General features: G+C 35.9%; 1 protein-coding gene across 3 annotated transcripts in view; it reads left to right on the top strand.

Moving 5' to 3' along the window:
* AOPEP (aminopeptidase O (putative)) overlaps positions 1 to 20,552 on the top strand; it is a 197,412-nt gene that overhangs the window by 76,968 nt on the left and 99,892 nt on the right. For 2 of the 3 annotated variants that reach the window (XM_058826405.1, XM_058826406.1), the window contains 5 exons: positions 2,413 to 2,602; positions 4,324 to 4,433; positions 9,642 to 9,744; positions 9,851 to 9,958; positions 16,078 to 16,121. In XM_058826405.1, coding sequence (XP_058682388.1) covers positions 2,413 to 2,602; positions 4,324 to 4,433; positions 9,642 to 9,744; positions 9,851 to 9,958; positions 16,078 to 16,121 — 555 coding nt within the window. The remainder of the gene's footprint in view (positions 1 to 2,412; positions 2,603 to 4,323; positions 4,434 to 9,641; positions 9,745 to 9,850; positions 9,959 to 16,077; positions 16,122 to 20,552) is intronic. The other variant, XM_058826407.1, reaches the window with a different exon arrangement.

The raw sequence follows: 20,552 nt of genomic DNA, 5'->3' as shown, positions 1-20,552 counted from the left end.
GTGATGTTTTGAGTGGTTTGAATTGGAGATAGTACTGTTTGTTAAGGGCAAACAAAATAAAAGAAATCATTTAAGGTGTTCTCAGGAAAGGAAATTGCTGGCTCTACTCAGACTCTAAAATTAAATTCTGTTGCAGTACATCATCTTATTTTAGCCTTGTAGGAAGCCGTACTCATATTCTTTGGCCAAAATTTAACTTGTACGCATTTTTCTTACTGAAGCGATTGGTAATCTGTCTGTGAAAGAGAATATTGTCTAAATGTGGTATTTATGTTTTTTAAGTGATTGGATAAAGCAGGAAATACAATCTTCATTGTATATTTACCTACAATAGATTTAAAATGCAAACTGTTCTTTGAGCCTTGTTATGAGGCATGAAGTTACTTTTGTTTTGCTGAACCAAGTAGCTGAAATGTTGCCACCAGTATGTCTGGAATGTTATTTACTTGGTCTGTTTCTGCGGTTTTTCTTTGTAGCACTGTACACATGCTAGGGGTCATTTACTTAAATCTGACCAAAGTAATACTCAAAACTGTGGTTATTATTCTCATTGGGGGCATTATAATGAAAGATTTATCATGTTCTGTAATTTCTGTGCTTACACTTTCCCCCCGTTTCTCTCTCCCTTTGTTCTCTTAATCAGAATTGCTTTTGGCAAAGAGTTGGAGAGATGCTGTTTTTACTTGGTTTTTTTGTGTTGATTCCTCAATTTAGTACTTTAACTTCTTGCATTGTTTCTTACAATGCCATCTGATTGAAATGTATTAACTTTCTGGGCTGTGTAACTGCTTTTTTTGATAAGGAGAAAGTTGTTGAGTACATTTTTCTGTGTGTGTATCATATTTTATGGTCCCAGTTTCAGACTGGGTTGGAAGGAAACTGGAACTGGTTGCTGGAAAACTGTGGGTGTTTTAACATTTCCAGCGGAAGGGTAGGATGGGTGGGGAAGGTCTTTGGAATGCTGATGAATAATATTTTACTGTTGGAAGTGTCTTAAGGCCATAGACTCCCCTCCCATGCTTGGAAGGCTAGACTTAAAGACCTCTGGTCTTGAAGGTACGGTTATGTTTTATTTCCTTTGTAACTGAGAGAAAAGTGAGAAAAGAGTTGAATTACAGATCGTGGATACCTCAGGTTAACACAGGAACACTCTGCAGATGGTGGTCTTGGTTTGTGTCCTTGCTACTCCCATCCGTGACATGGTGCCCCATTAACCCCTTGCATGTTAGTCAGAGGGATGAATTCTGCTACCTTTATCTCCTAGATTTACTTAGTTTCAAAAGTTGTATCAGTTTTGAGATGTTAAGGTATGTAGTGTCCATAAGCGTAGCAGAAATTGCCTAACAGTAGCACATGACTTAGGAACTGCAATAACTTGCAGTTCAGGGTATTTTCAATAGCAGAGTTTTCCCCTGCAATTTCTTCTTTCAGTGCTTGAATACAAAGCAGAGTAGATAAAGACTGGGTTGTTCCCCTGCTGTTATGAAAAACATATTTACTGCTTCTCACTTCTGTGGTTGCAGTAAAATATGTCCTCCTATCTCTGCATTTGCAGAAATGATCAACTCCTATAATGAGAAGGTATCTTAGTTTGTTTGTAGTTTTGGCAAACACACGTGCTTTACTATGTATAACACTTTTTACTTTTGGATACTGATTTGTTTTCTTTATTAAATGTTTCTCCTTTATTTATTCCAATCTTTGATAATTTGATTGATAAATACTTGCTGCCAATGTTAACACTGCTTGTATTTTATTATCCTGACTTATATATAAACATTTCTGTTGAAATAAATCAGTCTTGTAATATGAAAAATACAAACCTTTTATTTAAGTTCCTTCTTACAATTGATAGCTATTTGGTGGTTGAATGCCATACAACTGTATGATGGATTTTTAGTTGGATTTTCTGCCAACCGACAATAAAGTACAGCTTAATTCCTACAAATTCCTGAGATATAAACTATTAGTCATGACCTAGCATGCGCACACTAATAAGAAGCTAACAGACTAATAAAGCCTAGCTAAAGGGAGCCTACAAGAAAGATGGAGAGAAGAAACTATTTATAGAGCATGTAGTGACAGGACAAGGGGGAATGGCTTCAAATTGAAGGAGAGTAAGTTTAGACTAGATATTAGGAGAAAGTTCTTCCCTGTGAAGATGGTGAGGCACTGGTACAGATTTCCCAGGGAAGCTGTGGATGCCCCATCCCTGGAAGTGTTCAAGGCCAGTTTGAATGGGTCTCTGAGCAACTGGGACTAATGAAAGGTGTCCCTGTCCATGGCAGGAGAGTTGAAACTAGGGGATCTTCAAGGTCTCTTCAATCCAGTCCATTCTTTGGTTCTGTTATTGTGTCCATGCAACACACATTGTAACAGTAATGGATTCTGTCACTCGTTTCTCTTGTACAGCCCACACATCATCTTTCTGTCACAAAGTGTATTGCCAGGAGGAAGCCATCTCTGTGGAACACGTCTGTGCCATGAAATTGCTCATGCTTGGTTTGGACTGGCCATTGGTGCTCGTGATTGGACGGAAGAGTGGATAAGTGAAGGGTTTGCCACTTTTTTAGAAGATGTATTTTGGGCTAGGGCACAACAGGTAAGGTGATGACATGTTACTTCAAAATTAATGTGGAAATCAAAATTATATGTGAATTAGATATAAATTAAACCTCCTGTGCTATGAAGTAACATTTTAAAATGGTATTGGAATTAGCATGCTTACTTGATTAAAAAAAAATAAATTGATCCACAATGAATGCAAATCTTTACAGGGGTAGAGGTCAGTGCAAATGAGAATAGAAACATCTGTTTGTCAATGATTACTTTCCCACAGATTTTCTATTCAGTTATTAAAATTCAATTATCAAGCAATTGCTGTGCATTCTTTCCACTTCTGTTGTGTACCTGAAACTGGAAAAATCAACAGTCTTACTGCGTATTGTAGTGTTCCAGATACCTAATTAAAATTGTTTGGTTTTGTCCAATGGATGACCAAGAAGTGTACTTCAAAGCAGAATGGAAGATGATTTTAAATAGGGCACACTGACACTTACATTTTTTTTTCTCTTCTACTGCCCACCAAGTTACTGTCCTGTCAGAGACTTAGAAATCACTGCCTGCCTTAAGGTGAAAAGCTCATTAAGTTGCATGTCAGCTAGTAAAGTGTTTTTCTTATGCAATTCTTACTTTTGTAGCACTTCTGCTACTTCAAGCATTTTGTGTGTCAGTTCTTTCTTCCTGTGCCTTTGTCAAGTTCTACCCCTTTAGTCTGCAGACCTCCACCTGAGCAAGAGCATGGTAGAACTGTGAACTGATGTAATACACTCTTCTGAACCTCCATTTTATTATCTGGCATATTTATAGCACCGAACAAAACAGAGTGCCTTGTTATGTACTATATTTCTGGAAAAAGAGAGAAAGGCTGTCCAAACACTTGGCTTTTCCCTTTTGGTTCTAAAACTCATTTGTGCCCTCACTACATTGCTGTGTTCGTATTAAGTCTTTGCTTTTGTTAGTCACTTGAAAGCATTTTGATTGCAGTAGACATCTTCCTTGGAACTGAGTGTAAAGGAGAAAACAACAGAACAGTGTGATTTGTTCCCTTGTTAATGTGTAAAGCATATTTTTGAACACTATTGAGTAGTTTTGATGCAATGCAGCCATAGAATTTAAGGATCATGGGTGTATTCCATAGTGCCTGAGAATAATTTTAGTTGTGACTGAATGTAATGCTGGGTGATATAAGCTGGTTTTGCTCTCCCCAATTTCCCATCTATTCTTACAATAGAGAAACATAAACTCTAATTATATTCAAAATAAATTGTTTTCAGCTGGCAACCTGGAATTTATTTAATAAGTTGGCATATCTGTTAATATTATGTAAATGGGGGAAGGCACAACAGGGAACTTCCCTGAGTATGGCCGTAGTAGGAAAGAGGAATGAAGCCAGGACACAGAGCAGCTCTTTGCTCTCACTTTGAAAAGAGGAAGGAGGCAACCAAAACCTCTATGCCAGGTATCTCTACCGTATAGTCAGTTCATTTCTTGCCATTCACTAAAGAGAAAACAACATGCCCATCCCTCTCCTCAGTCAGAACTATTTAACTATTGATTTGATGTGCACAGTGAGGCTTTTGTTTTCCTTAGTGCTGCTATTATCTCTCATAGCAGCAACTGTTATTTTTTTATCTTGGATATTGGTACTGTTTCCTGCCTCTTCTGCGCATTAAAGAGAAGCAAACCAAGTTTCTTGTTCTGCAAATTATTATTGTCTGTTGGGAAAGAACAATTAGTGATTTGTGTTTTTTGTTTACTAAGCAGCTGTCACATGATGAAATAAAAGGGCAACAGGAATTGAAAGCTTTACTTCGCTGGCGCAGACTCAGAGATGAGGTGCAAAACTCTGAAGAAGAGCTGCAAGTTCTAAGGTAACAATATGGTAACATCATCGTCACTTTTGTATGTTCACTCTCTCCTCTTTTCCACATTTTCTTCCTTCAAAATACATCCAAATCATCTGATTAAAATCTGCTGTGTTTCCTTATTTCCTTCTAATAAACAAAGAAAATGCAAATTAAACTGATTGGGTTATACATCTTGACTTTAATGCAATTGCTTCTCCCTTTCTTACAGAAAGCTTTTAGAAACCATGTGATTTAGTTTGATATGAGGTGTCTCTTAGAAGTTTACAAGAGCTTCTATTCAGGGAAAAAATAAAAGACCATTTCCTGGAAAAGTTCACTGTTGAAAGCCATAACAGAGTCATTTTCTTGGCTGAAGACAAGCACGTACATTAGTATGGGATCTAACTGCCAAGCTGAATGAAGCTTTGAAAAACAAGGAAAAAATATAATATATAAACTATATAAACCTACTTTCTTATTAGAAATTGCTAATATTTATATTTAAACTAGATTGCTGGTCTTTAGGTATCACATGCTAAACTCAAGGTTCCTTTGTAGATAGCTAAAGACAGTCTTCCTTTGCCAGTGATTAATAATCTGGGCAGTTCTGATTGGTGTGTTAGGAGTTGTCCACAGTCTTTGATCTAGAGTGTCTTGTAATTTGAGATCCACTGAGCCTCTGTGGCTCGTCTCCTCATGGTATTCAACCACAAATAATGAGTTTTCTAATCTTAGTTCAAATTAGCAATAATTTCTGACCAAATCATGGAAGTACAGGGACAGATTTCAAGCAATTGTGTAGTCTATTCTCCTTCTCTGAAATAAAGGCAGTACACATAGACGATCCTAAGTGGGTTCTTACTAATATATTCTTAGAACGCTCCAATAAAAAAGTTTTCATAAGAGAGACAAGCTATATTAGTGTCTCAATAAGACAGTGTTAACAGTTTAAAAATTGCTTCCTAATGCACAACTGAAATACTGTTTATTTCAAACAATGTAGATTTCATTTCTTTCTTTCACCAAGTGGAAGTGAAGAAAAAATTTATACCCATATTCTAAATTATCAGCTTTTAAATGTTTTTGGAAGACTGTTGCTGTTTCATTCCTTTAAAATCTTCCCTTCTTCTTGTGCTTGCCCAGTAGAACCTAAAAGGCTCTACTATATTTGGACACTCTAGAGAGTGTTCACCAGCATAGAAATTCATCTCCAAGGCTTCATGTAATCCAAAATCATATCACTGTCTGCAAAACTGTAGTCTTCCATTGATGTCTTCTACTTTATTTTTATTGATGCATTGTGTATCTATGTGTAAGCAGAGTCAATGAAGTTACACAGTTGTGTAAATGTTCAGGTGTGCAATTTGATCATAGTTGTAAATGAAAAAGCAAGTTTAATCACTAGGTATTATACAGCTGCTGCCAACACAGCTACCAATTTGCATGCTGAGATTTTTGTTTGTTTTAATTATTTTTTTTTAATATGGGTTCTTGGGATACGATGCTTATCTGGGTAAGTCTTTTCCATTTTCAACACCGTGGAATCAAATTTTTTGTCTTTTGTGTGACTTATATACCTGTCACTTTCAGTCAAATGTTACGTGGTGTAAATTTTCAAAATAATTTTTCTAAGGGCCATAGTACTTTGTAGCTGGAAACTCAAGAAGGATTGATTTATTTTGAAAATGAAACTTATGCTTTCTATTGGGTTGCACATTTATTAGACATAATAATGTCTAATTCTTATTAATAATGTATAATTCTTATTCTTATTCTCATTATTCTTACCTTTTGGATAGTGATATTCCTAATGCTAATATGAAAGAGTGAAAAATTAATTTCTCATTTGAAAAATGTGTCTCCAATAGACACTTCAGGTCAGGAACATGATGCCACTTTGTGATTCTGGCCATTTCTTCTTCTCTGATATCCCTAGTTCCTTGTGATTGAATTCCTACTGATTTCAGTCAGATATAAGTATTTTCTACGATTTTTATGCATATGAATAAGTTCTCTTTTTGCCTATTTACTGTTGGTTTGTTTTTTTCTTCTTTTTGTCATCCTTCTGAAAATATGTTCTTGTGCTTTCCAGAAATGGCATGTGAGAGAGAAAATCTCAGTCCTGGCCCTTGGTCTGGGTTGTGAGTCTGTACTGAGGCTTGGGCTGGTTCAAACTTGTGTTTTTATACAGGATATTGAAAGTAAATTATAATTGTTTGTTACTTCTTGCCAGTCATTTCAGGAAGAAAAAAATCAACCAACTCACTCTTCCTAAGCATAGACTCATTTCTTCCATTACTTTTTTTGTTCCCTGCTCATCATATGATTATCTGTGCTTTCTCCTGACAGCTGTAAATATCTGCCCCAAACTTACCAGCTGATCCTATCAATTTTTGATCCATCAAATGAATACCTATAAGATTGGGTGAAACCACTCAGCAAACTGATGATCAGCCTGATGTTTCTGCTTATTATGGGTGCTTGGTATTATGTTATAGTAAGTAGCATGTCATAAGCTACCTGTTAAAAAGAGGTCAGGTAAGAAAGAAATTTGATAAGTGTCTTTTCAACAGGCAGCAGCTCCAAAAGGCAGCAAATCTTAATATTGAAGATGGAGTTTGTGGCACTTCCATGCTCATACAGGATGGGACTTCCAACAGAACTGTGCCTATTTTCTCACAGAATTTGAAACAAACATACAGGAATGAAAACACCTGTGAAAAATGTCTTGGCACTTGTTTTGCTGGTGATCTTCAACACCAGCACTTTATATCCAGCACTCTTATGTTAGGAAAGCAAAGAAGACCATTCTGTTCTGCAGAATAAAGCTGGTGTTGACATTTGTATCATCTCCTGGCCCTTACGGCTGAATTGTGGCTTGTGGTTTTTCATTAAGGCAAGCCAATGTTGATATCTAACTAAATTAGTCTCTGAGTTCCATTTGTGTCAGGTCAATTCTGTCCTGAAGAAGTGCTTCTGACTGCTCTGTAGGTGTTTGAAGAGTTTTATTCTCTCTGTAAGGAAATGTGCTTTCAGATGGTCTCTTATAGTCTCTCCGTAAGTTTTCATGACCACCTGGCACATCAGAGCATTTAATTACAAAGGACATCCCAGTGCATTGTACTTTTACTACTGTAATGTACTCATTTGCCCAACAAACAGAAAGCAGCATCTTCTACTTCCTTCAGAAATTTTCCAGGATCTAAAATGTGCCAGATAACATCTTGAATATTTTGAGACAGCTTGCCTTTAGCATTATGCATGGCTTTATCCACTAGGGTAGATACAACTTTTGTAGGTCAGTGTAGAAAGATTTTCAGTCTCTGTACTTTCAATGCCTGGTAAATACAGTAAGCATTGCTTTAAAACAGTGTTCTGAAGTACTGATAGCAGAGAGCAGGGGTACATTCTGAACAGTTACACTCCTTTACAGAAATTTTCAAAAATATATATGCAGCCTTTGCAGAGAAATGTGTTATTTGTTTTCTGTATGGAATTCTTCACTACCATCATCCAGATGCAATACGCCTTTCTAGTCAGTCCTAGGATCTACATGGGCGCAAAATCAGAGGAGGAGGGAGGTATGGTTGCCTAATTTAGAATAATTGCGATTATGAGAGAGATCTCAATTTAGTGTGGATTCTGTAGCCTGTGCTCAAAGTCTATTTTCCAAAGTCAATAGACTGGGCTATATATTAGGAGAGAAAAGAAGCAGTTTTTGCTTTTATGTATGCAGAGAATGATGAAAAGTCACGTATGGAATGTCAGCAGGTCTTCCTTCCAGGAGACTGATCCAGAGGGGAAATAGCTGGATTTCTGCTTTCCTACTGTGGGTCTGTAGTGTTTATACAGTCTGAAAGAACTGGAGTTTCCATAGTATAAAAAAACATTTACTGCTATCTTTCTTTCAATGTTGAGGGAAGATCACAGTGGAAAGATATTTATGAATGATAACACGGAAGAGGACTGTGTTAGAAACACGGTGTAAAATTCAATCTGGTTTTTTTTCCTATTTCAAAGTTACATTTTATGAAAATTTTGTGTACAGTCCATTTCATGTGCATAGGCCCTAATAATAATGTTTTTAAAAAACCCGAGTTTAGTACTCTGGTCAAAGCTGTAATGTGAAACTGCGATGCAGATATAAAAAAGGAAGAATGTTTTCCTCAAGGGAGACACAGATATGGAAAAAACTTTGATCACAAGCATTAGCTCCTGAAATCACTCCTGCATGAGGGGTGTGGTTTGAAGAATCTTGCATTGCTGTGGCCCATATTTCCCCTATTCTGTAGAAATGAAGGGAAAGACGTTTGGTTTCAAAGGCTGGCCATTTCAAAATCCATATTTAGAATTGGAGAAGTTGTTTTAGTCATAGGGTTAGACTCCTAAGACAGGCATCTGTTGTCAGACTACTGTTAGTTGGGTTGTTTTCTGAATAGAAGAAAAAATCTAGATTATCTAGATTTTTCAAGACATACTATGCCTGTGAAGGCACTTCTTAACAAATGAAGAAAAAATGTTTGCATAGCTTCTCTTTAGTCTCAGTCCATGCTCTTTAGAACCTAGAAGTCCTCCACCCTTAACTGTTGTAGATTTGTGGCATACCATAAATGTTACGTTAAAATGCTGTATTACATTTTAAATCAGGCAGTAAATAGTATCTTTCTTCCTAGACATTGTCTGTAAACCTCAAACCTGTGTGCAAAATTCTTCCTCTTTTAAAATTTGAACTTTTCTTCCAATCCAAATGGAAAAATAAAAATCAGGACACTCTGCAGCAGTCTAGTGCCTGCAGATGGAAGAGGTTGTTTTTGCAAGGACAGTCATGTAAGCTCTGTTAAGCCAAAGTTCAGGTAAAAAAAGAGAAAATTCTAGTCAAACATAGTGACTTCGCTATCTTTCCCTCCACTTCCCCTTCCCCTTCAAATGTTCTTTTCGTTATTTGTTCCTCTTTGTTCATAACGTGTCTGCACTGAAGAATGACATGCAACCTGGTGTCACGCTGGCTGTGAAAAGGCTACCCAACCTACTGATTAATTTTATTTAGAAGAAAATTCACTTGTTTGACTTTCTAAGTCAATTTATGTACTTAAGGTGAAGAAAAAGCCTGAGCTAGTTACAAGTGTTTAAAGTTATTATGTCACACAATGCTTTCAACTATCAGAACCTGTAATGTATGACTTATTTCTTTACTTACTTATCTAAAACTTAATTAGTGTGTTTCCATTTTAGGCCCAAAAAGGAGAGCACAGGAGAATTGAGTGAGTCTGGAGCCTCTGTTGTCAAATATGGTCTTAAAGCAGAAAAAATCTTCATGCAGGTTCACTATTTGAAGGTGAGTGTTGTCAGCTGATTGTTTTGAGATTGCTTTATGAATATCATAAAGACTTTGGTCTTCTGGATATTAGAAAATTCACAGCTTCTGCCTTAATTTTTTGCAGGGTTATTTTCTTTTACGATCTTTGGCAAGGACAATAGGAGAGGCCTCATACCTTGCATCTTTACGGAAATTTGTCATTAAGTTCCATGGGCAGCTCATCCTTTCTCAGGTATTTGCTTGGGCTTGTTCCTCACCTTTTGGAAAAACAACCCAAACTTTGGCTTGGCTACCTAAATCATCACTTATGCTTGTAATGTAAGGGGAGAGGCAATTGTAATTTGGCAATATAGGTAAAATTCCTACCTGCTAGAGGGCAGAACATTTTTTTTCATGGTGACACTTGAATCACACCCTGCTAATGTCCAATAATATAAACAATGAGGGATTTTTTTTTTTTAACATGATACTTCAAAAGGCCACTATTCATAGGTACTGATGTTCTCATAGATTTACCAAACTGGAATCATACACATGTAATCTTTTAGTTTGTGGTTTTTGGCTGTGATCAGTCAAGTATTTTCCCTGATTCCTCCTCTCTGTTTCTAAAAGAGATTATACTTCTGAATTGATTTTTTTTTTTTTTCTCTCTGCATGGTGTTTCATTCAATGCTTCTAATTTCACTCTATTTCTTGTAAGGACAAAGCCAACTAGGGTTATAAGTAGAAATTTACCTCCCGCTAGGTCTTTCTGTAAAAGTCATGTAACTACTAGCTCTAGTTTTGTTTTGATTTAGAAAATTACATAGCTCTCTGAGCCCAAAGTTGTCAGAATCCTGTCACTGGTGATGAACCCAGCTTGCACAAATAGCAGTGCAGCTTCTTGCTTCAGTAATGCTGTGAAAACAGCCATTCATTCATGGGGGTGTCTGTGAACCAGGTCACTGAACTCTTCGTGGTAAAAAGCAGGCCGGGAACAAAACCCATGACACCACAAATATTTAGCATTGCTAGAAGAGCAGCGTGATGACAGTGAGGGGCAAGGGAAGAGAGAAGAGAAGGGGTATGAGTGACTTTCTGAAACCACCTTCTTTGCTGAAGTCTGCTTATTGACTTGTAATGTTGAGAATATTTAGGACAGTGATAAATGTCTCCTTGAAACACTGAGTAAGGGCCTCTGATTTTGTGTAACCCAAATCTAACACTTCCTGTTTCTTACAGCAACAGTGATTTTTTGCTTGCATGCATACTATTTTGAATCTCACTCTTATGGGGTGAGATGTATGCCCAGATTTCTTACAAATAGCTTACAGACCTGTGATATCTTTTTTATGTCGAGTCACCCAGAGGTTAGGAGTATCTCTTAAGACAGCATTTCTGCCCTTTGGAGGAATGTTTGGGTTGTTAAGGGAGTTAACACTGCTGCAGTTGTTTCCTGTGCCGTGTTACTGAGACCGTAAGCAGTTACATTTGGCATAATGTGGAAAATGCCAGTGACTGTATGAGCCTATACATTAGGGTGTCCAAAATAATAAAAATGATGCTTGACTTTTACACAGCTAGACAAATTTTGAAAATTACAGAAGTCATGAGAGTGCTAACAAGAAGCCCAGCATTTTAAGCTGGTGGTAAGAAAGGTACTCAGATTTTGGTAAGAAAATGTCGCTCCTGGTTGATGTAGGGTGAGTTGTGTCAGTAGGCCGTTAGAATGCTGCAAAAAGTTCAGCAGACTGTTCTACTATTCATGGTAGCTAGCTGGCACATACACTAGAGACTGCTCCCTTTGTCTACCTAATTCAGTCTCCTAAAATGAAATACCACACCCAGAAACATCCATTTTGGTTATTGGGTTAAAAACTGCTCAGTGTTTTGTTATTGAATTATTGAAGCAAAAGTTAAACTTTCGTTTCTTAGGCTACTTTTTATTTGGATATGTGCAATATGTCCATAACTATGTGCTTAATATAGGTAAAGAAAAAAAAAAAAAAAGGTTACTTTCCTTCATTTGGAAATACCACCTGATATGGTGGAAAAAGAGTGTTGTACATTAAAACTTCTATTGTTTGCTTTTGTGCTTTTCCCTTGTCTACCAACAGCATAAGTCCAGGTCCTAGTGAAGTTCTTGGGAAGAGAATTTTAACATCATACTGGCTTTTAAGTCACTGAAAATAGAAAATGTGGTAGGACTATAAGCAATTAAAGTGCATTTTCTGTCTTCGTGAGAAGTCCTTAAGATTGTGGTTTTTTGGGGGTCTGGTATAGGTAGATAATGAATCACAGCAGGAGTTGTAAATGCAGAAGCAATGAAGTCAAGTTAGTACAAAGTTTCTTATTCAAGATCCTTCTTGAACAAACATGCTGTCAGTGTTTAAATAAATAAAAGATTTAAAATAAATGGAAGTGCAAATGGTAAGTTTAAATACTCTAGTGCTATACTTTCACCTTGTCCAAAATAACTGTAAAAGTTCCCAGGTTTAGGAATTGTGGGAATGAGGGAAAGTAAAACAGTGAAAAATTGCCCATGTTATGAATACTAGTCTTGTTTTCTGCGGTGTTTGTAGTAATTTTCCTAGATGGGAGCTGCAGGTGCAAGGAAATTACTTCATATGTGAAACATTAATCAGTTTGCCTTTTTCCTTCATTTTGCTTGCATGCTCCGTAGATTTTTAATAGCAGCTTTATTTTAGTTGAGTTAGTAACAGATGAGTAACACAAATCTGGAATCTTTGAGAAGGGTTTTAAAAAAAATATTCAATTTTTATGAGAGAATTCACTTACAATTGCTTTGAGTGAACTTTTAAAATAATGACTGGAGTATTTTTTACTATAAATAAAAAGAAAGAAGTACAAGTTGCTGGTACTCCTAACAGAGTTAAAGCTGTTGTTCCATTTCATCTTGAAATAAAAATACCTTCAAAACTGAATTGTTTGCCAACTTTAATTTTTGTATGGTTCTGTCTATTATAATGGCCAACAAACTGACTTTTGACTAAAGCTAGATGGAGGTTCTGTCACCTGGGAATTGCACTGTTAATCTGTCTGGTAATGATTGCTGCCTGATAATAGAATGTATAGTGGGGGAGTCTTGCTTACTTTAGATAGAAAGTTGTCACCAGAAGCCAGAAAAGCCAGGAAGATGTCTAGGGAAGGAATGCCAAATAAGCAGGAACCTAGAAGGGTTCTCATTATATATTTTTCCCACCTAGAATGGAAAAATTAATATTTGCTGCTTAGTTATGTCATTAACAAACTGCATATTTTTTAGGAATTTGAGTGGATTATTCCTCCAAGGAACTGGATGTAAGTGTAGTTGAAGTTTATTTGTTGCCAAGTGAATGAATGTCCATTTGGATCTATCACTTTCAGTCATGAGATCTCAACTGTTTTTATGCACCCCATTATATTCCAGTCAGAGATTTTAAACAAAAGTATCTGTTGGTCGTAGAGTACTTAAAATGTCTGGATTTGAGATTTTAATATGAAGACATAAATTGTCTTTTAATATTGAGTGTTCTTTATTTGATATCAATATGTGTGATCAGGGAGAGGTATTTGCCTGATGCTCCAAAACATTTCAAGGGTAGAAACTTGCTGGCCATTGCTCAAGACAAAAGTTGGAGTAGTAATAAAGCACCTTTTGGCATGAAATAAAAGGTCTTCTAACACCACATATATCTAGTTACCACTTTAAGTAGCCTTCATTTCCAGTTACTTCTTTCAACCTGTGTCTCAGTTTTTGGGTCCTGACTCCTCTTTGCTTTTGGCTCAGAATACAGTACATCCATTAACTGTGCAAAGAAAATTTCTCCTTGATGTCAAATGCACAGTCTTTATCCCAGCAAAAGCCCCGCGTTAAAGCTGTGATTACAGTTACTGGCTTCATTCAGGATTATGGTGAGAACAGATGAAATCACCAGGGAATTTAATTATAAGGGGCTAGCAGATACTTAGTAAATGTGTTGAATTCATTTTTTCAATGGCTTTTCAGTTAGGCCAAATATAGTAGAATTCCATGTTTTCTAGCCTCGAGGTCTCTAGCCAGGTAAGAGCAGCATGATAAGAAAGTGAGTATATAAGGAGAATATAAGAAAGTGAGATTATTTGATCATATTAATATAAACCAGTTTGTTAACATTGCAGCACTGTGATAACATATAGTGGTTTCTAACTTATATAGTCTTTATGCCTTCATTGAATTACTTGCAACAAAGACAAAAAAAAACCAAACCCAAAGTATAATTTGCATTATGGTCTGATCCAGAATTTAGTTAGGGTTACCATAGTTATCTACAAGTCTTTGCTTCAAAGTGTAAAATAAAGCATCTTAAAGAAGTGGCATCAAATCTTAGAAAACCTCAAATTATCTTCTGACTTTTCTCCTGGACACTTCTGAACCGTTTCATCTGTGGAGGAAGAAAAAGTAACCTGAGAGTAAACTTCCTCTCCAGATAGTTATAATGGCAAAATTATAAACAGCTGAAAAGTCAGACCTATAATGAGACGTGTCATGCAGACTTGATAGTAGGCAAATGTCAAAAGCCATGCTAATAAGAAGTAAGTGGTCATTTGCTTTCCTACTCCGTTTTGGAGCATTGAAATACGAGCAGTTAAGATATAATAGATTAATCCTAGTTTTAAGAAGATGTGTAGAATGATGGTGCCTTTTTCTTAATAGGCATTTGGAAAAAAGACAGCTTTAATCACAAAGAAGATGCTTAATTTCATAGTATACAGATTATAAAACCATCCACTGTGATTGATTATGAAAAGTTGATGAAATCTAGCCAGGGAATCTAGTTGCATTAATGTACACACAGTGCAAATAGGGTGAAGGATAACTACTTCAGGTTTACTAATCACACACTTTTGAAATAACTTTAACTATGATATCTTCATATTCTTTATTTGGATATAAGCTCACTGTGTATCCCCATCAAAACATTCACAAGTGGAAGGAGACACTAGTTCTCTGTTTATATACAGAATAATGTAATGTTTACATACAACAAAACTACAAGTAGTTGTATGAAATAAAGAGATTTCACATGTCATCATTATCATCATCATCCTCATCATGTCTGCAGAACACTGTGATTGGGATAAAATTATTCCTGCCACAGTTAGTGATGGCATTCTTGCCACAGCAACACTGAGCCCAGCACTGTGTAATTTACTTTTTGTCATAAGCCAGTTTTGCAGCCACTGCAACACAACCTGAACCTCACTTATAATCTAAAGGAGGAAGGCTTAACTGCGTTACCAGTAGTTTCAGTTGTGCAATCTATCTTACTTTGATTCCCTAATAATGCCATACTCAGACAGAGAAACAGTATTTTTTGTTGACTGTTATGACATGTTCCATAAATAAAAGATTTCTGCCTTTTAAGAAACATTCTTCAAGACGTTAGAGAGCAACAATTTGCAATTGTTGTACAGTACAGTCAGCCTGTACTTGTATACTGAAGTGAGGAACATTATTAGTGTATGAAACTTGTCTCCACAAAGATTAATACTAACAAAGCAGATGCATTTATTTTATGGAACAGCATATAAATGAATAATTCATATTAATAAACCCTAATATTATGTGATTGTTCAAAGGAGTGTATTCTGTCAAAATGATTGTAATTAAAATTAGGTTGTGTAGAACACAGGGTACCAGAGAACCTTTTAGTGATTTGTGTCAGTTGTAACTTTCTTAAGAGGGCTTATCATACTGGTGTAAATGAGGATGATAGTAATGCTCTTCAATTGGCATTGCATCATCTTTGTAAAACCATGAAAAAAATTCTAGCTATCTTTTATTTGAAGAATTTACTCCTTAGGTGATGTGATTATCAGCAATATTGTGAATTTTGTCAGGGAATGAAGAGTAGGTGGGGGTCTAATCAGGTACATGCATTAAGGAGGAAAAAGCTTTATGCAGTTATGTAGTTAAAGACAACATAATAACAAAAGCACAGTGAAGTGAGCGTAAACACCTTTAATTTTGGTGTTTCTTAACTTTCATATGTAAATCTGCAGCCTCTAACAGTTTTAAATATAGTTTGTGTGTATGTATTATAGATAAAATAAAAGTAGGAACATGGGATTCTGTTGAAATAGTCAGCAGACTTTTCAAGCCTGTTTTCTTTCAATGTTGACAATTCTTGCTTGAGTGGGTTGGAAAACTGACAATATAATGTATATTGTATAAATAAGAATATACCTTATGTTGTGATTATATAGTGGATGTATAAACTTTTTTCTTACCATTCTGTTATCTGTAGTATTTTATCTCTCACTACCAGTGAAGACACAGGGTTCTGGCTTCATAAGTATACTAACTGTGCTCCTCTGTTCATTTTCCAGGATTTTCTTAGCATGCTGTTGGAAGACATTCCTCAACAAAAAAAGTAAGAGCTAGTCTAGAAAAGCCAAAGAAATACATAGAAATAAGATTTTAATATGTGCTAGCCAGAAATAGTGCTAGCCTGAGGATTCTCATTATCTATACACACAAAAACTACGAGAATTGCTGTGGTTGTCCTATACCATGCTCTCCCCAAACAGTGCCTCTAACATGCATATTAGGTCAGAGGTGATGTCCTGCGTTCACTATGCAGTCTGAAATGCCAGGCATAGCTGCCTGCTCAAACTAACCTGTGATTTGCCTGCCAACTGCTTTTGGCATATGGAGCCGTAGAGCAAGGATGCCAGAACTTTGCTGTGAATCTGGGATACCAGAGAAGATGGATTTTTTCAAGAAGTAGTCTGGTGCCGTCCCCTCTCAGTCATACATTGTGCTACATGAGGAAAGATGAACATGAATAGAAGTCAAGTGTTAATTGCCTGACATGTCCTTCAAAATCTTCCTGTGGCTGTGACTGGCTGAAGCCACACTTCGGGGCTGTCCATGCTTACAGTTTGGTTTGTTCTGTGCTGTTCTAGACTGTGCTACAAATTCAGATTCTTTTGTAGTGGAGCTTTACATGTTACAGTTTTAAAAATTATTCACTTGAAAAATACAATGTTGAAGGCCAAGATTGCAAAAGTGTTCATAACTCTGTGTGAGTGCTTTGGAGAAAAAAAAAAAAAGATTATATTCATTGAGGTCAAGTATATTGATTTTTTTAGTGAAACACTTCTATTCATGGTGGCTAAGGAACAGAGAAGCTAGGTATCATTGGGAAAATATGTTTTGTGGTATCTCAGGTTTAGTTTGGGTGCTTTTACATTCTCCAGTGATGTAGTGGATAATACTCTCTATATATGATTTAATATTGTTTCTAGGCCAAATATAATGAGGTATATTATATGGAATAGATGTGAAAGTGATTTTTAAATGATTATATATTATATGTATGATTATATCATATATACTACACATATATATGATTATACATTGGCATGTTAAAAAACTCCTGTTTTCCTTCATTTTTTACTTGTGTTTCCCTGAACTCCAAACCCAGTGCAAAATGTTGTTGCATAAGCATCCATTTTTTCATCTAAAAACATATTCAAACTTTCTATGAGACTAATGCAAGAAGTATAGCTCCATTTGTGATGCATCACATTACAAAATGTATGAAAGAAATTTCAGATATATGGTAATTCATTTTACAGTCATAGATATATATATATATTTATATGTAACATATCTGAACTATCTATTGCCAAAATTACTTGGCAGGTACCAGCAGCAATGCGAGAAATCTTGATATATAGAAGGTCTTTATTTCTTACCTGCTGGGAGGGTGTTTTTTTCATTCTTGAATGCATTCTCTGGTTTGTTCAGAAATACTTACCTGAAGTAAAAGAAAAGGGAGGAAAGATAAAAATCAAGTAATTTTAGTGATTGTCTGATCACAAGTGCTTTTTTGCACGAAGTTTGATATAGGAATGAAGTGCATTTCAATATTAGAGCAAAAATACTTTGTAGCACATAAAACCTCTCAGGCTTGTGCATTTCTACCAAGTAAAATTTAAATGTTTAGACTATGCACTTTAAACTTGACAAGTATCAAGCACTCTAATACGCTGAAGTTTGTAATGGAGGTTGGTCTTAATAATAGAAAAAGAAAAAATAAGGAGAAATTTGTAGTAGGTAATCAAACTAAACCTTGCCCTCAGCTGTGACAACAGGGGCTAACTATGTAGCTATTAATGGAGCCTGGCTTATGGGAGACTTTTGTAATGTGAACAGGATGAACATTGGCAGAAAACTATTGTGAAAACGTGTGGAAATTTTCTGTACTTATTACACTGTAGTAATGTAACTTCAGCTTTCCACTATTCGATCCAGGGACTGATGTAAAAGATTCTTAGCTCCAAGTATTTAATTCCTTTAGCTTTATTCAAAGGAAATTTTTCTAGTACATTCCCAGTGATGAATAGCTCCAAGATCCAGATGTAACTTTTTATTGATCTTTGCTGCCTTCTTTACTTGGAGGAGGTCAGTTTTTTGCCTAGTTTATAGGGCTACTTCACTTCCTGCTCTGACTCATTTACAATGGCATGTTAGCTGCAGGAATCCATGCTGTGAAGCAGAATCCTTCTGTTTCTGGACTGCAGCTGCATACTGACATCAGATAAGCTGAGCAGTACCTTGTGGTCCTTTATAATTTCTGAACTTGCCTTTAAGACTGATTATTTGTCTGAGTGGAGGACTAATGGAAAGAATGACAAACAAATATCGATGATTATCCTTCTCTGTTTACAAAGCCTTTTAAAATACTACATGCACTGGTTAGAGTCTCACGTTATCATGGCCTTTCTGTGGAAAATCTACAATACTTCCCACCTGTAACCAAGGCATTTTATTTACTCATATAATTTGAAACTTCACTACATTGAAAGAAACCAAACCAAACAAACAAAACACCAATAAAATCCCCTCTTATGTGTCTGTATATCAGAGTGCACTAGATTTGATAAAACTCCAGTGGCTCTATTCTCCCCAAGGCTTACACCCATAGTCTTTGCTGCAAGTTGATTTTTTCCACATCTGCCCAACACGTGAGCTTCGCAAAGAATCAGTGTTTACCCTTGTAACAGAGGGTTTCACCAGTCTTAGATAAATCAGAATTGCTGCTTGTGCAACCACTTTATGACTGCAAATTTTTTTTTAACAGGGCAGTTCTGCTCTTAGGGGTTTTTTGCTGGTATTTTTTATTTCATTTCATTCAATGAAGTAAACAAATCTACTATTAAGCTGTGGTTTTAATAATATATGGTAGGTATAGGAAGGCTTGTGTTATAGCTCTCCTGTTTGTACTGTTAATAATCCAGGTTCACTAACTACGTCCCTTGGATGTTTTCACAAATTGTCAATTAAATACTAAAATAATGCTGCAATTTCAAACTCCTCAGCTATGAAGGTGTATCTCTTTCTTTCACGTTTGCTTTCTTTGATTCACATCATGTTGTTGTGAATGTGATGATTTTGAATGAGACAAACAGCTGATAGACACATAACTACTGAAACAAATCATTGTGAAAAATTATTCCCAGTGGTTTTCATTCCTCATTTTTTTTTTTTCAATAAGCCAAAATGTTTATGCCGGATAAAATCCAAAGAACATTTACCTTCAGGAAGGTATGTCTGGTTGACAATCACTAATTGGTCATTGTGTTTTGATTTACTCTAATTATGCCTCCATACTTAGCTGGAATACCTTACTTTGAAAATTACTGACATACATAAACATATGATGAAGCAGATATGCTTGTTTAAGTATTTTCAGTTAGATATGGCAGTTTTTTCTATCTTCCTTTACCCTAAAAAAAGAAAAGTTGCACACTTTTATGTTTTTTCTCCTTGATTTAGGCATTAAATGGGTTTATGTTAAAGTTTGTAAGAGTACCTTAGAACCTCAAGCAGTGAAAATTTCATGTATAGCCATCTTCTATAATGCTAATTTTCAAATTATCATTAATGTTAGTATTTTACAGACTTTGTTTTAAAATGTTGAATCTGAACCATATGTGTGATGTTAGTCATTCCTAAAACCATTGTTCTTATCAATCTAAACAAATAGACAAGGAATGAGATAATGGATGTAAACGTTCTCATTTTACAGTAGGGAACTGTTGTACAAAGCAATTGAAGAAACTTGGGCTTGTAAGAGTTACTGCTAGTCAACTCAACCCAGATCCCAACTGCACAATACAGAACCTTAAGAAGAAAGCCATTCAGGAATTCATACAAACACCAGATTTAACTCCTTACAGATGCTTAACTGCAATGTAAGCAGGTGGTAAATGCCCTTACTGTGCTGCATCCTCTACAAATATCAGGCTCTCTATTCTTTCTCTAGGACACTTGTTTTGAGATGGCAATCTGTTTGTGACAATTTTTTGGGGTATATTTCTAAGTCAAACAATTTAGCAGAAACATTTCCAGCGTCTTCATAGTTCTTCAGTACTGACAATTAAGAGATTCAGAGTAGATCTTTGCAAAAGTCTGCTCATTACTAATGTATTTAAAAAAAAATAGTGAACGCCTCTTAAACAAGTTGGTTTTTTTTGTTAGGTGCCAACAAGAATATCCTAATTTGGAATTAAATTAAATACTTGTGTGCAAGTACAACAGATAAGATTGCATATGGTTGTATGACAGGTGTTTTTCTGAAACTGTGGGTGCTGCTGGCAGAAAAAAAATCAGTGTTTCTGGTCTTGCCCTTAGGAAAAATGACAAACTTTTAGGAGAGACTGAGAAACTTTCTAGTGGTTTCTCCTGCATTAGTGTGATGTCAAAACAGTGTGATTCCCCTCAGTGTCATAAGCTTATTTCAAAGGCAGTTCTTGAAATGAAATAGACGGTATGTTAAACAACAGCTCTACAC

The sequence above is a fragment of the Poecile atricapillus genome, chromosome Z (assembly GCF_030490865.1).
Source record: "Poecile atricapillus isolate bPoeAtr1 chromosome Z, bPoeAtr1.hap1, whole genome shotgun sequence".
In the NCBI taxonomy this organism is placed as follows: Eukaryota; Metazoa; Chordata; class Aves; order Passeriformes; family Paridae; genus Poecile; species Poecile atricapillus.
The sequence above is the reverse complement of the archived record's forward strand: the minus strand, read 5'-3'. Positions and strand labels throughout refer to the sequence as shown.